Source organism: Pyricularia pennisetigena, chromosome 1, assembly GCF_004337985.1.
Source record: "Pyricularia pennisetigena strain Br36 chromosome 1, whole genome shotgun sequence".
In the NCBI taxonomy this organism is placed as follows: Eukaryota; Fungi; Ascomycota; class Sordariomycetes; order Magnaporthales; family Pyriculariaceae; genus Pyricularia; species Pyricularia pennisetigena.
This window is the reverse complement of record NC_043740.1, coordinates 3,347,030-3,360,193: the sequence shown is the minus strand read 5'-3', so window position 1 is coordinate 3,360,193 and position 13,164 is coordinate 3,347,030. Positions and strand designations below refer to the sequence as shown.

General features: G+C 55.4%; 5 protein-coding genes across 5 annotated transcripts; 3 read left to right on the top strand and 2 right to left on the bottom strand.

Moving 5' to 3' along the window:
- Positions 1–81: 81 nt before the first annotated feature.
- Positions 82–1,123, top strand: PpBr36_07547 (uncharacterized protein; the record flags this gene model as incomplete). Its single annotated transcript, XM_029894684.1, has 2 exons — positions 82–250; positions 381–1,123. 2 exons carry the CDS (start codon positions 82–84, stop codon positions 1,121–1,123), a joined length of 912 nt encoding a protein of 303 aa, XP_029748346.1.
- Positions 1,124–1,772: 649 nt separating this feature from the next.
- On the top strand, positions 1,773–2,748 carry PpBr36_07546 (uncharacterized protein; the record flags this gene model as incomplete). The annotated part of the gene is made up of 2 exons (XM_029894683.1): positions 1,773–2,300; positions 2,422–2,748. The coding sequence occupies 2 exons, from the start codon at positions 1,773–1,775 to the stop codon at positions 2,746–2,748; spliced, it is 855 nt and encodes a 284-aa protein (XP_029748345.1).
- Positions 2,749–3,106: 358 nt separating this feature from the next.
- Positions 3,107–4,476, bottom strand: PpBr36_07545 (uncharacterized protein; the record flags this gene model as incomplete). The annotated part of the gene is made up of 2 exons (XM_029894682.1): positions 3,107–4,271; positions 4,385–4,476. 2 exons carry the CDS (start codon positions 4,474–4,476, stop codon positions 3,107–3,109), a joined length of 1,257 nt encoding a protein of 418 aa, XP_029748348.1.
- Positions 4,477–5,077: 601 nt separating this feature from the next.
- Positions 5,078–5,730, top strand: PpBr36_07544 (uncharacterized protein; the record flags this gene model as incomplete). Its single annotated transcript, XM_029894681.1, has 2 exons — positions 5,078–5,284; positions 5,485–5,730. 2 exons carry the CDS (start codon positions 5,078–5,080, stop codon positions 5,728–5,730), a joined length of 453 nt encoding a protein of 150 aa, XP_029748347.1.
- Positions 5,731–6,742: 1,012 nt separating this feature from the next.
- Positions 6,743–11,773, bottom strand: PpBr36_07543 (uncharacterized protein; the record flags this gene model as incomplete). The annotated part of the gene is made up of 1 exon (XM_029894680.1): positions 6,743–11,773. The coding sequence occupies one exon, from the start codon at positions 11,771–11,773 to the stop codon at positions 6,743–6,745; it is 5,031 nt and encodes a 1,676-aa protein (XP_029748350.1).
- Between the last annotated feature and the right edge of the window lie 1,391 nt (positions 11,774–13,164).

Below are 13,164 nucleotides of genomic sequence, written 5' to 3'. Positions count from 1 at the left end.
CGAGCCGGACAATAGACAACAAGAAATAACAAAAATCGCAAATTGCGCGCGCAAAAGCCATCGGCCAAACTTCCGCCCAACATGGCCGAGTACTCATCAATGAAGGTTCCCGAGCTCAAAAAGGTGCTCGGCGAACGTGGCCTCCCACAGTCCGGCAACAAACCAGACCTGATTGCGCGCCTCAAGGAGGACGACGAGAAGAAGCAGCCTGCCGGCGCAAAGACGACAGACAGCAAGCCCGCCGCCGAGAGTGAGCCTCCCTTCCTCTCTTAAATGTCATGATTCGTTGCAATCGTTTCCCGACTTTTTATCATGCGTGACCCGATCCGTCGTCCACCCGACTCAGGGAGCTGACTCTTGCATTTCCCCCCTTTAACCAGCCGAGGACGTCATCAACTGGGACGACGACGACGACACAAACGCGGCCGCTGCCAAGCCACAACCTACTGATGCACCAGCGGCTGCGGAGCCGGCCAAGACCGCCGAGCCCGCCGCGCAACCATCAGAGCCGGCGCCCGCTGCGGAAAAGCCCGCAGCTGCGCCCGCAGAATCCACAAAGGAGGAAGCTGCCGCTGCCGCGCCCGCTGCTGCTGCCACCACCGCCACCAGTGCAGGAGACGAGGCCAAGGCGCCCGCAGAATCCACAGAGCCCTCCAAGCCGGCCCTCAGTCAAAACCTCCCCTCGACGTCGGTGGACGCCGAGGCTGCCAAGCGGGCAGCGCGCGCAAAGAGGTTTGGCATCGAGGCGCCGGCGGAGGACGAGGAGGCACGCAAGAAGGCTGAGCGCGCAAAGAAGTTTGGCATCGAGGACGCCACAAAGGCGCTCGACGCCAGCCGGTTGGACTCGGCGTTGCCGGACCGGCCGCTGAAGCGCGGGCGCGACAAGGGAGACCAGCAGCAGGAGGGCGGCGAGGGCAAGGGTAACGGTGCCAAGCGCCAGCAGCAGGGCGGCGGCGGCGACGGGCGGAGGAACAACAACCGGGACGGCGGCCGGCGCGACAGGAGGAGGGGACGCCCCAACGGCGGTGGCGGCGCGAGGAACGGCGGCGGCGGTTCCGGTATCCTCAACGACCCGGAGCAGAAGCGCAAGGCTGAGGCGAGGGCCGCGAGGTTTGCTACATGATTCACTAGGGTCCTGCTTTGGATTTGTGGGTGGTCTGCCGTTGGACTGGTTTAGCCACTGGGATCAGCTATCTTGACTTTTATGTCATGTTGGCTCGGTGGCCGTCATTTAATGCTGGTGATGAGCATCAAGGATTCCGTCCTCTTTTTTTTTCTCGTTCCCTTTTTTTTCACGACTGTACAACAATATGGAATTTTTTTGTTCCCTCTAGCGAAAGGTGATAGGAGCTTGTTATAGAAAAGAATGGATAGTCGGCGCAGGAAATCCAAGTGGTTTGTTTTGTTTTGCTGATATTGATTGCTTGGATCGGTTATGAATATCAGAAATAAACATAAGTCCCGACACCTAATCACGCTATCTAACCTACCACACAATTCCACACAATTAATTGTATACCTACAGGAAGGTATTTAGATGCAGTATTGTTGCAAGTCCCAGTTGTTAATTGCTACGAATTGGTCCACCCAGCACCAAACCCCTGCAGAGCCTAGCAAAAAAAAAAAAAAAAAAAAAAAAAAAAAAGTTCCCATCACGCAGCTGTGCGCATTGCATACCGCGCTGCACTACCTACCTACCTACCTGCCTGCCCGACCGCGGCCCCCCCCACCCACCGCCACAAATCGCCAAGTTCAGCAAGTACACAGCAACCATGACCGAAGCAGCCAAGCTCGAGTCGTTCCCGACGCTCTTCTCCCTCGAGGGGAAAGTGGCGGTCGTAACGGGCGGGTCGCGCGGGCTGGGCCTCTCGGCGGCGTCGGGGCTGCTGCAGGCGGGCTGCTCCAAGGTGTTCATCACGTCGCGCAAGGCGTCGGCGTGCGACTCGGCCTGCGCGGCGCTCAACGCGCTGCCGGGCATCTCGGGCCGCGCCGTCTCGGTCCCTTCCGACTCGGCCACCGAGGCCGGCGTCAAGAGGCTGCTGGAGCTCGTGAGCGCCCACACGGACCACGTCGACATCCTCCTGGCCAACGCCGGCGCCAGCTGGGGCGCCCCCTTTGACGACCACCCCGACGACGCCTTCGCAAAGGTCATGGACCTCAACGTCAGGGCCGTCTTCAACACCGTCAGGCTGTTCGCGCCCCTGCTGCAGAAGCGCGCCACCGTCGAGGACCCGAGCAGGGTCATAATCACGGCGAGCGTTGCTGGGTTGGGCATCGGGACGCTTGGCAAGAATGGAACTGTGAGTTTTTTCTTGGGGGGGTTTTTTTTTTTTTTCTTTTTTTTTTTTTTCTTTTTCTTATCTAGCAATAAAATCAATCTACTAACACAACAACAACAACAACAACAACAACAAAAAACAGTACGGCTACAGCGCCTCCAAGGCCGCCGTGCTGCACCTGGGCAACAACCTGGCCGTGGAGCTGGGCCCGCGCCACATCACGGTCAACAGCATCGCGCCCGGCTTCTTCCCGTCAAAGATGGCCAACGGCCTGCTCGAGGCCAGCGGCGGCGCCGACAAGATCGCACAGGCCAACCCCATGCGCCGTCTGGGCCGCCCCGAGGACATCGCCGGCGTCGTCGTCTACCTGGCCAGCCGCGCCGGATCCCACGTCAACGGGGCCTGCATCGCCATCGACGGAGGCGCCATGTGGCAGCGCGGGGAGCTGATGCTCGAGGCGAAGTTGTGATTTTTTTTTTTTTCCTCTTTAGTTTAAAGGGAGAGGGTTGATTACTGGGTATGGAGTATTCTTGTCAGAATCAAGTTGAGTTTCGATAAAGAAAAAAAAAAATTTTTGATGCTTGCTGGTTTGTACGTTGTAACTATACGAGGTTACTTGGGTTGGCGTATATGCTATTAACAATGTCATCGAATCTGGTTTGGATGCATCAGATATTGGTAAAAAGACAATGAACAAACAAAAAAAAAAAAAAAAAAAAAAAAAAAAATCCCTTTTCTCACACAATGTAATCAAACTCCCCTCTATGTTCCACGCCTCTGCCAAAAAAAAAAGAAACAAAAAGAAACACCCGTGACGCCATACATCTTCAAACATCATTCACCCATCCAATCTTCTTCTTGGCAACCCAGGAACTCGCCCTGTACACGGTCCTCAACATGCTCTCCCGGTCCTGGATGTACGGGGCCTCGACGGGCATGGGATCCTTCCTGACCATCTCGAAGCCGAGCCTCTCGACGAGGGCAATGACCTCGTCCTCGGTCAGCTCGAAGCTCCCCGGGTCCGCGATGCCGCTCGAGGCGGACGGGTCGTGCTCGCCGTCGCCGTCGTCGTCCCTGCCGTGGTTTCCCGGTGCGTTGTCCTCAAAGTGCCACAGCAGGGGCCCGACGTTGATGAGCACGCCGCCGGGCCGGAGGCAGTTGCGGATGGCCTCGATGTAGCGGATCAGGTTCGGGGCCGTGTCGAGGAAGAAGACGCTGGCGACGGCGTCGAACCTCTCGCGCTGCGCCTCCTGCTCGTACAGGCACAAAAAGTCGGCCGCCGACATGGACATGCTGCCGCCGGCCCTCGTGGGCGCCGCGAGCTGCGTGGCCGGGTGCAGGTCCGGGACCGCGTAGGACCGGAACTGGTTGGCCCGGCTGGCGTGGTTGCTAAAGGACTGCACCCAGGGGTAGATGGTGTGCTGGCGGGCGGCCGGGGCGCGGTTGAGTATGTACGACGACGCGAGCAGCTGGTGGTAGGATATCTCGTTGCCCTCCACCTCGTAGCCCAGGTCGCACAGGTCAAACACCAACCTGCCCAGCCCGGCGCCGGGGACGAGCACCTTGAGCGGGGGCAGGGTGGGCAGGGGGCTCGGGGGCGTGGGTCCAAACCACTCCTGGACCCGGACCCTCTCCATGTGCAGCAGGTACTGCTTGACGGGCCCATAGCTGGCCTCCCTCTCCAGGCGGCCCTCGGCGGACCAGTCGCGGTAGAACTGCCTCAGCGTGCTCCTGGCCTTGTCGATATCGTTGGCCTTGGCGATGCCGTCAAACGACGTCCTCGACTCCTGCATGTGGAAAGACGCCATGCCAGCCTCGGCGATGGCGCGGGCCAGCTCGGCATTGGTGTCGATGGCTGCGTCGACCCTCTCGAGCGTGTCGAGATAGTTGAAGGGAGGGGAGGCCAGGAGCTTCCAGTGGGCCTGGGGCAGGGCGTAAAAGGACTGCCTCCGGAGGTGGGTGCAGTTGAAATGTGCAACTTTTGCGTATCGGCTTTATTCATTTTTTTTTTTTTTTTTTTGTGTGTGTGCGTTTAGGCAGTTGAGAGGTTTTGGTGTTGGATCAGCAACCGTGAGCGATCTCGGATGATTCGGGCGAGAACTCACAAAAAGGAGTCCAAAGCCTGGTAGATGACTCGAAGCTCTTCCGGGTCTGAAATGTCGTTTTCAACACCCTGCCAGTCATCTTGGGCCGCCATGATTCTCGTTAGGTAGGTGTTCAGAGTTGGATATTGAATCCGTCCTGGTACCTCACTGTCCGGATTTGATAATTGTGAGGAAAAAGGAGAGGAGGGGTTAACAAAGTCAAGTCCGTCTTTTAGTCAGGCACCTCGATTTTAATGACGGGTTTGAAAACGTCAGCTTAAAACCGGAACTGTAGCGCAACCGACAGACATCAAGTGTAGGCAAATTTCATTCCTAAATCCAAATATTATGAGTTATTTGATCATCTGGACAAGCCAAACGAGCATCAGTTTGTGACTCTCAAACAACCAACCAACTGGATGTCATTTTTATCAAGTTGCATCCGGCAATCCATGTAGTGGGGCAGATTCAGGACAGTGATCAGATTGGATCGACAGTCCCCTGCGCTGTGGAACCCTAAAAGTATTACAGCAGCAGTAGGGCTGTTATTGGTGGGCATCGCGACTGTGAAATCAGGCAGACCGCATATAGTAAACACAACCGATTCAACCACTGTCTGTCAACATAGGAAAACGCAGCAAGAAATAAGTTTTGGTTTTAAATACCTGAGCCCACAGCAGGGAGAAAGAAAGAAAGAAAAAAGCCCCCTTCATCATGACTTCTGCCGCCGTCGCCGCCACAGGCAATGAAGCCACCAAAACACACCAGATTTCCATCCCACTCCCCCGCTCCCTCGACACCAGGCTCTACATCCACCTGACCGTCCGCCCAAAGTCCATCTTGCTCTTGGTGACGACCGCCTCGGCCGACGAAGCCACTACCCCGACGCCGCTGGGCTCGTTTGTATATGCCATCCCAGACGTAAGTTTTTGGTTTTTTTTTTTTCTTGTCTTCTTTTCAAATATACTCTTGTCAAAGATATATATCTATGTATGCCTTTCTTTCACATCGAACCAAAGAAGCGAGGTGAAAAGAGAAACAAAAGAAAAAAAAAACCCCTTCTCCCTATTACCAACACTAACACACACTCTCCTCCCTCCTCACAATAACACAAAAAAAAGCGCTTCAATCCCTCCCAACCCCTTTGCACCCCTCTCATGACCGTCGAGCCGACGCTCGAGTTCGCCACCCGCCTCGCCCGCCTCGTCGCCAAGCGTTCCGGACTGCCCACCTACGTCGGCAACTCGGTGAGCCTGATGAGCGCCGGCATGGGCGGGACCGCCGACGAGGAGATGGAGGCGTTCCGCGCCGTGGTCGACGCCGTCGTCGCGAGCCTGGCCCTGCCGAGCGCCAATGGGGTCGTTTGATGGGAGTTGCCGTGAATTATTCTTTTTTTTTTTTTTTGGTGTGTGTACTGTGGTGGCCGAGGTACTTAGAGCTAGTTTTCGTGTCTAGTATCAAAGAGCGGGAGCAGGGTGGCTGTACTCTTCTCCATGTTGTTGAGACGACTATCAAGGAGGCTTTCTCTATTCTTTTCCTTCAACGAGAGATGGACGCGAAATCTACTTAAGATGCCTACAGCTCAGGTACACACTTCACTCAATTTACACATCAGAAAACAAAATAAAACAAAATACAAGGTAGCGAAGTACTTATTTATTACGTCTACTTCTCTCAGGAAGCCTCAAAGCTCCACTCCTAGCAGGCTATGTACTAATGCCTCATTTCGATGTGTTGCCTTGTTACATATCATCATTGCCATCATTGACTGGGTATCTAGTTTTTGAGCGGAAAAAAACAACAACGCTCAAGACACAAACTTTGCTTCGCTCGCTTTGAAAAAGAAAAAGAAAGAAAGAACAAAAAGAACCAGTCAAGGTCTGCGCTAATCTTATCCCATTATTGCCATCCTGCAGCTCAAACAAAAAAAGATAAAGAGAAGAAGGAAAAAAAAGGAGAGAACAAGTGATGAATATGAAAAAAGTGGCAGTATATATGGGGCGCAGCCCTATCCTAGGACTGATCCATAGAATGATGTACTCATGTTGATGACAGAGTTAGCCGTCGCCGGCGTTCTTATTGTCTTTTTGATGCTGACATTGTTGAGAAAAAGGCTGGAATCTTGAAACAACGGTCGGCGGCTTTTGTGTATTGTCGTGTCCTCAAAGGAGGTCATTAAGGGATTGCCGTTGTGTCGCAGTGGGACGAAAAGAAAAATAAATCAAGGCAGCCGTTGCGTTGCACCATCGGGCTTGCGCCCTATGTAACCGTCTTTCCGTCCGTGAGAGGAAAAAAAAGCCGCACTAACAGACTAGACAAGAACAAAAACGTCTCCAGGAAAAACCATCATCCAAGAATGATGATAAATGTATGAGATGCTCAAATACTCGCAACTCTCGTCCTTGCGTCGGGGACCCGGGCATGACAAACCATCAGCTTGAGGCTCGTCCCCCACTCCTCGCACTCGCCCAACAGGCACCGGTCGTTCCACATGCTGTTGGCACCGAGCACTCCGTTCTCGTAGCAGCGGCTGAACCACCAACGGCCCACCTTGGCCACCATCTTGGTGATGCTCTCGTCCGCCACGGGGCCGTCATCCGATATCATCTCGGCGAGGGAACGCTCGTCCTTTCGCCTGTTCTTCGCCTTGTTGGATGCTGTCGGTGGGCCCCCGGGAGTCGCCGAAGCAACGGGCACGCCGACCCGGCACGACTTGATGTCGACGAAACCCTTGCGACCGACCAGCTTGAGCAGCAGATCCGCCGTGCTGCTAAGACACGTCTCTGGGGCAACGGCGTGGATGCGCTCCTTGAGGCGCCGGACCATCCGCCGCGACCGGTTGCCCATGTTGTTTAGGTCCAGGTCCAGAATCGACAGCTCAATGAACCCACCCGGCTTGAGCACTCGGTGCGCCTCCGCCACAATGTTCCTGAAGGCCGCCTCGGGTGCTGCAGCTGGGAATCGGAAAACAACCGCAATGAAGCTCTCGGCGCCAAACGGAAACTTGTCCATGTGTGACTTGTACTGGATCTGATGGTGATTCGGCGGGCTAAGAGGAAAACTGCCTTCGGCGTTCTTCTGCGATGGCTTGGGTAGCGGAGCCCGGGGCGACAGGTTGAAAAAGGTGGCCTCGGGGTACGTTTCGGCTGCGTAAAAGGACCAGTCGTCGTTGCCGAGGCCATCTATGACGAGGATTGAATGCCGCTTTAGGGACCCATCAACGGGGACGAGCTCGTCACGCACGGGGCTGAACAGTACGTGGCCAAACGTGAGCCATTTGCTCACCGTCATCGAGCCAACGCGCAGATTAACCTGTGACAAGGGCGAGTTGTCGTCGCTGAGGCCGCTCGAGCCGCTCGAGACCGATACGCGCTTATTGTTCCTGCGGCGGGGGCTGTCGCTGACCGAAGATGACGCGCCGCTGCGTTGGGCGGCAGCAGCACGAGTCGATGCGCTTGATACCGCAGCCGTGTCAGCGGCAACAGCCTGTGGCCTGGGTGGCAGGGTTTGCTTCTGCCTGCCGGCCTCGTTGTAATCATTGAAGTCTTGAGTGACAAAAGGGGACGAAATCGGAATGATTCCCATCTCCAAAGCCTCGTTCAAAATATTCGTCTCGTCGGTGCTGTAGATGCTTGAAGGAATTGGCTCCTTCTCGTGTTTGTCTTCCCTAGCATCGTCCTTCATCTCTACATGTGGGGCTGGATGAGGACTGAAAGTAGGAGACTCCAACTGCTCTCCGCCCGGCTTCGTCAAACTTGCGGCGTATTCTTCCAGATGGAAAGGCGTGCCATGAGACGAGCTTGGGGAGGCTGGGACTCTGAGGCCTTCCTCGCCGATCAAGTCGTCATACTCCAGCCAAACCTCGTCCTCGGCAAGGGGTGCATTGGGAGCCGGTACCACAGCGGTAGCATCTGCGTAGCAATACATGCCGTTGGAGCTCGAGGAGGTGGTAGTACATGATGTCGAGTGCGAGTTTTTGCGCGGCGGGAACGAGAGAAAGTCGTTGATGAACTTGCCAATATCAGGTGTCATCTCTCGCGAGAGGCGCTGGGGAGAGTTAGTCACGGCCTGAGTATCGTGCACAGTCGTTGTCTCCATTTCTTCGTCCGAGAAGCACTCGGCAGGCTCTGGCTCGGGACTTGCGGTCTTGGGCGGACTTGGTCCCTTTGCTATCGAGGTGATGTCCCCCGTTTCGTCGCGGGACGGTGGCAGGAGACTGATCCGATGGAACGGGCGCGAGAAGCTCTTTGGCGATGTGGGCTCAGGTCGGGCGCTGACCACCTTGGGGATTCGGCCAACCTGGGGCAAGCGGCTGGGTCGACCGGCTCTCCTTGTCGCCGGTTGCTGGTCCAAAATAGCTGGTTCGGTCGATGGCGCTGGAGACTCCTGAGTTGGGGTGGTGTATCTCTCGGCCTTGGATGTTTGCTGTGGCTTCTGTACTTGGAATGCGGGGTCAACAAGTCCACCGCGCTTCGCATCTTGGTCAGCTGAAACGGCTCTATTGACAGAGGTCCGTCTGTATGCAGGTATAGTTGTCGGTGGAGATCGCAGTTGCGGCGAGACTACGCCACCGCGGGGAGCAATCTCGGAGGGTTTTGACTTGGTGAGCGAAGCACGCTTCCCTGGGCCCATTGGGAGCTTAGAAGCCCCCGTCTGGGCAGGTACTTCATCAAGGCCGCCGCGCCTAGACTCCATGGGGCTCGTGACTGATCTGCGTACAGATTGGCGCCTACCCATCGGTGGTATGTGCGGGTGCGTTGGTGGCTGAGGCTGCACCGGCTGTTGAGGGGGTGACTCGAGTAACTGTGCCTCCAATAGGGCTTTTTGCGCCGCAGCGGCGGGGTCACCGTTGTCTTCCTGCTCCGACATGTCCATAGTATAGAACGCCTTGGCTTTCGGGGCAGGCTTGACCTGCACTTGGGCAGTCACCTTGCGGGACTCCACTGGGGTTGGTTCCCTGCTGGTAGTGGACGGTACTTGGCTGCTTGAGCGCCCAAAGATATTCCACTTGCGTGGCGATCTGGCTCTCTTGGTCAGTTTCTTGGGCCCAACGGAGGCTGATGGCGTTGCCCTTGGTCCCTGCAACACACGGCCAGTAGTCATTTCGATTATACTGTCGTCTGATAGAATGCTCGTGTCATGGCTGGTCATGGTTGGCGAAGTAATCTCTCGTGGCGATCGAGTGTTGATGGGCTTCGGAAGTCTCAAGGCCGACTGGTCTCCGCCGTCTTTGAGCTTTTGCATTGACCTTCTATAGGCCAGCGTAGATCTCATTTCCAAGGCTGGTCCCTCGGAGTCACTGACGTCTGATTGACGGCGGCCAGCGGTGGTTGAAGCTTTGGGAAAGGGTGATGGCCACAATGTATTACGGTCCCCTTGAGATGAAAGCGAGATATCTGACATGTTTCTCGAGGCACCTGCCGGCAGATTCTGGTCACTTTTCGCGGATCCAATGTTGTTGTTCTGAACAACCTCACCACCAGCGATCACGACGGGCTTGGTACGTTCCTGCAGAAACGGATCGTCGGACAACCTGCTCTCCAGGCTTTCTTGCGAGGACATTGTGCCGGCAATCCCGCGGCTGAGGCTGCTGCGGCGCCTGTGGGGCATGCCGACACGCCCATAACCTTCGTGTCCCGTGCCGGCAGCAGGCCCTTTTCTAAGAGGCTTTTCCTTCTTTTCGGTGGCCTTTTCGGATGTCTTTGAGGGTTCATCACCTGCAGTCTTCCGTCGCCCGAAGAGAAATCGCGTCCTGAAGTTGGTGATGCCGGGGCTAGGACTCCGGCTGGTCGCCGATCCATGGCTGGGTCTGCGAGTCTCAACAGTCCGGGGTGCAGGGGTGGGCTCGCGTCCATGGGGAAGTTTGGATGGTGGTGGCAGCTGCGAAGGTGTCGCAGATCTGGCACCCTGGTATCTCGGGCTGGCAATGGTGTTGGCTCCAGGGCTCATAGGAAGACTCTGGCGTCTCTCCCCGATCGAAGTCGACGAGAGATTGCTTTGAATAATGGGCATGGGCATTCCATACTGCGAAAGCAAATCCGGAGTTCCATCTCGACTCGGCCTGATCGGAGGTGTTGCCCTTGGCAGAACAGAAGGGCTAGGGGGCTGTATCCTGCTGACAGTTGGTTTCTGCGCACGTCCTTCCGTTGTCTGTGAGGTCATCATTAGTGGTGCGGGCTGACGAGCTTGCTTTGAAGGAGACGCCTCCGGCCCCCTGTCCTTGTGTTTCTCGGATGAAGTTCTAGGAGGAGGACTAGGCGGTACCGTGCCGAGTCTTCTTCTGGCCCTCTTTCCGCCTTCGGGCTCTGGTTCAAGTTCAGCTTTTCTGTCGCCACCGCGGACTGTCGAGCCTGATGATGATGAGTTGAGTGCCTCCCTGACGACTGCAAGGCCATGAGGGTCAGCGCCCGCCGCACCACTAGCTTCGTTCGGTATGCTTCCAGCTCTCCTCCGTGTGACTGGCGGCCTGGAACTCTGACCGCTAGCGGGACTGTTCTGCTTCATTTTAGTGGCAGCAAATCGCCCTGGTGCAACGAGCGCCGGCGACTGCGACGGAATTGAGGTCGTGGGAGTGGTGTCCCTGCTGTATGGACAAATACCAGGAGAGCCAGAGAATCCAGTAGAAGGGCTGCCGCTATACCCGCTGATTTGGCTGCTGGTTCCAGAGAAGAGAGGCGTAGGTGGCGGGAGATCGTGAGTGGAAAGGGGATAGGGAACTTCTATCGAAGAACCGGTACCTGCATGGTATGGCCTTGCGCCTCCATAACGATCCAACTCTGGGTAGATGCGTACTGTCTGGGCGTTTGTGGTCGGGAGCTCGACCCGCATCGCAACTTGGATCTCGGCAGGCGACTCGGTGATGCTCCGATCGTATTGTGAGCTGGTGAAAGATTCTGGTGACATTACAGAGCGAGGTACAGAGGAAGCAGAGTCGTTCCTTTGCGGGACAATCCTGATTTCTTTGCGATGTTCAACGGCCTCTTGGATCATGTTTGAAGACCTTCTTCGCAAAACGTTTCGGACGGGTCGCTTCTTTTCCTCCACGGGCGTAGTGGAAGGAACGGGGATGGATTCAGAGGTTGACCTGGCAGGGCCAGATATTATAGTTTGAGTAGAACTGGATCCCCAAGATTTGTCCTGGTGTGTTAATGGTGGCCGTGAGCTCCCTTGCCTAGGCTGCGGTTTCCTGGCTGGTCCCGGAGGTATTCTGCTTGAGCTTGGCACACCGGGTGTCTGAAACCTAGAGGTGTCCATGTCTGGCCGGGCACTCTTGACAGCAGGACCGGTCCAATTATCCACAGAACCTTGTCCTCTTGCATTTGTTGATTTTGAGGGGTTGGTTTTTGATGACACGCTCTTCTCCTCAGATCGACCGATCTTTGGGATCGACCCAAATCTCAGAGACGACATGTCGAATGTGCGTGCTTGGTGGTTATTAATGGCGGCGGGAGCCGTGTCGTAATCCTAGGGGTGTATCACCAATCCATCCTTGCCCTTCAAACGACACAAGTATTCGCAAAGCCGGCTATGCTCTGTGGGGTGGTCAGCGATCGCCATAGAAAAATACCGATGAGCCTGTTGAGTTGCACCAAGGAGGTTGTGGGTAGCGGTGATCAAAAGCCAGATAACCCACGAAACTAGGCAGACAGTGTTCAGGGTAGCGTAAACGAAAGGCGCAGTTGATAAGTCGTGCAGGATGACGAGGAAATAACATCAACTGAGCTCAGCATCTCGGAAACCCCGGCCAAGTGTGCCTAGATCTCTTGGAGATGGGAGGGGGGGACAAGAGCAGAGAAACATGGAGGAGACTCAGAACTTTAAAAAAGGATCGAAATTTTCAAATGCCAGTTTATGGTGTAAATAGTTTCTTTGGACAGGGGGGCACATCTTCGAACAAAATGTAACAGTGAACGGAAAGAACACTAACCTAACAGGTTGTTCGCGTATAAGTCTTTTAGCCTTGGCAATAAGTTACGACGTTGTGTGGGTGGGACGGAGTGAGATCGGAGGTGATAGTGTGGAACAGGTAGGCAGCGCCTAAGCCTGTAGTTTCCGCTGGGCAACGAGCTGCTCAACACACCACCACTGTAAGTCGGTTAAAGCTGATGGACAAAACGGGTGTATTACCGATGGCACCCGGGTGATGGTGGACTTTGGAAGAGAGTGACGGATGTGAGGTGAGACACTGCGTCGAGCAGCTAGCCTTGATCTAACTAATAAGCAATCTGAAGAATGGATATTGCAACAAACAGGTGAACAGACGTATTAAACGAAAAGTATCTTTCCGTTCAAGACATAGAGGTCAAGGCAGACGAAAGAAAGGAGAGACGAGTGCAGTAAGTAGTGCATGAGAGCACTGGGATTGCGGGCAGAGGGATTGAAAAGGAAGATAGGCCTGTCGAGAGAAGTACTCTGAATGGTTGAGCGTATGCATCTCCCACCCACTTGGATCTGGGCGGTACATGGCGAGAAAGCTGAGAGGGGGGTGTGGCCAAGATGACGATACCCCTCGCCCACCGATGTGGGGGTGAAGAACGGGGATCAGCACGGAGTTGACAAGACAATAACCATGTCGATTTTGCAAGGCTTCTGGTCTATCACCCCGTTTGCCCGTCCCCAGTCCCGGTCCCGGTCAAGAAAAGGGCGAAGTGCAGATAAAGTCGTCCAACGAGCGTTGCCTAAGCGGCTTGCAGAAAACGCCTCACAACGGGGAGACACGGCTCGGCTTGCTGGCAGAAGAAACATTTGCAAGGTGAAGGTGCTTCCTTACTCCCGCATGCAAGCCAGACAAGCTCCTAAAA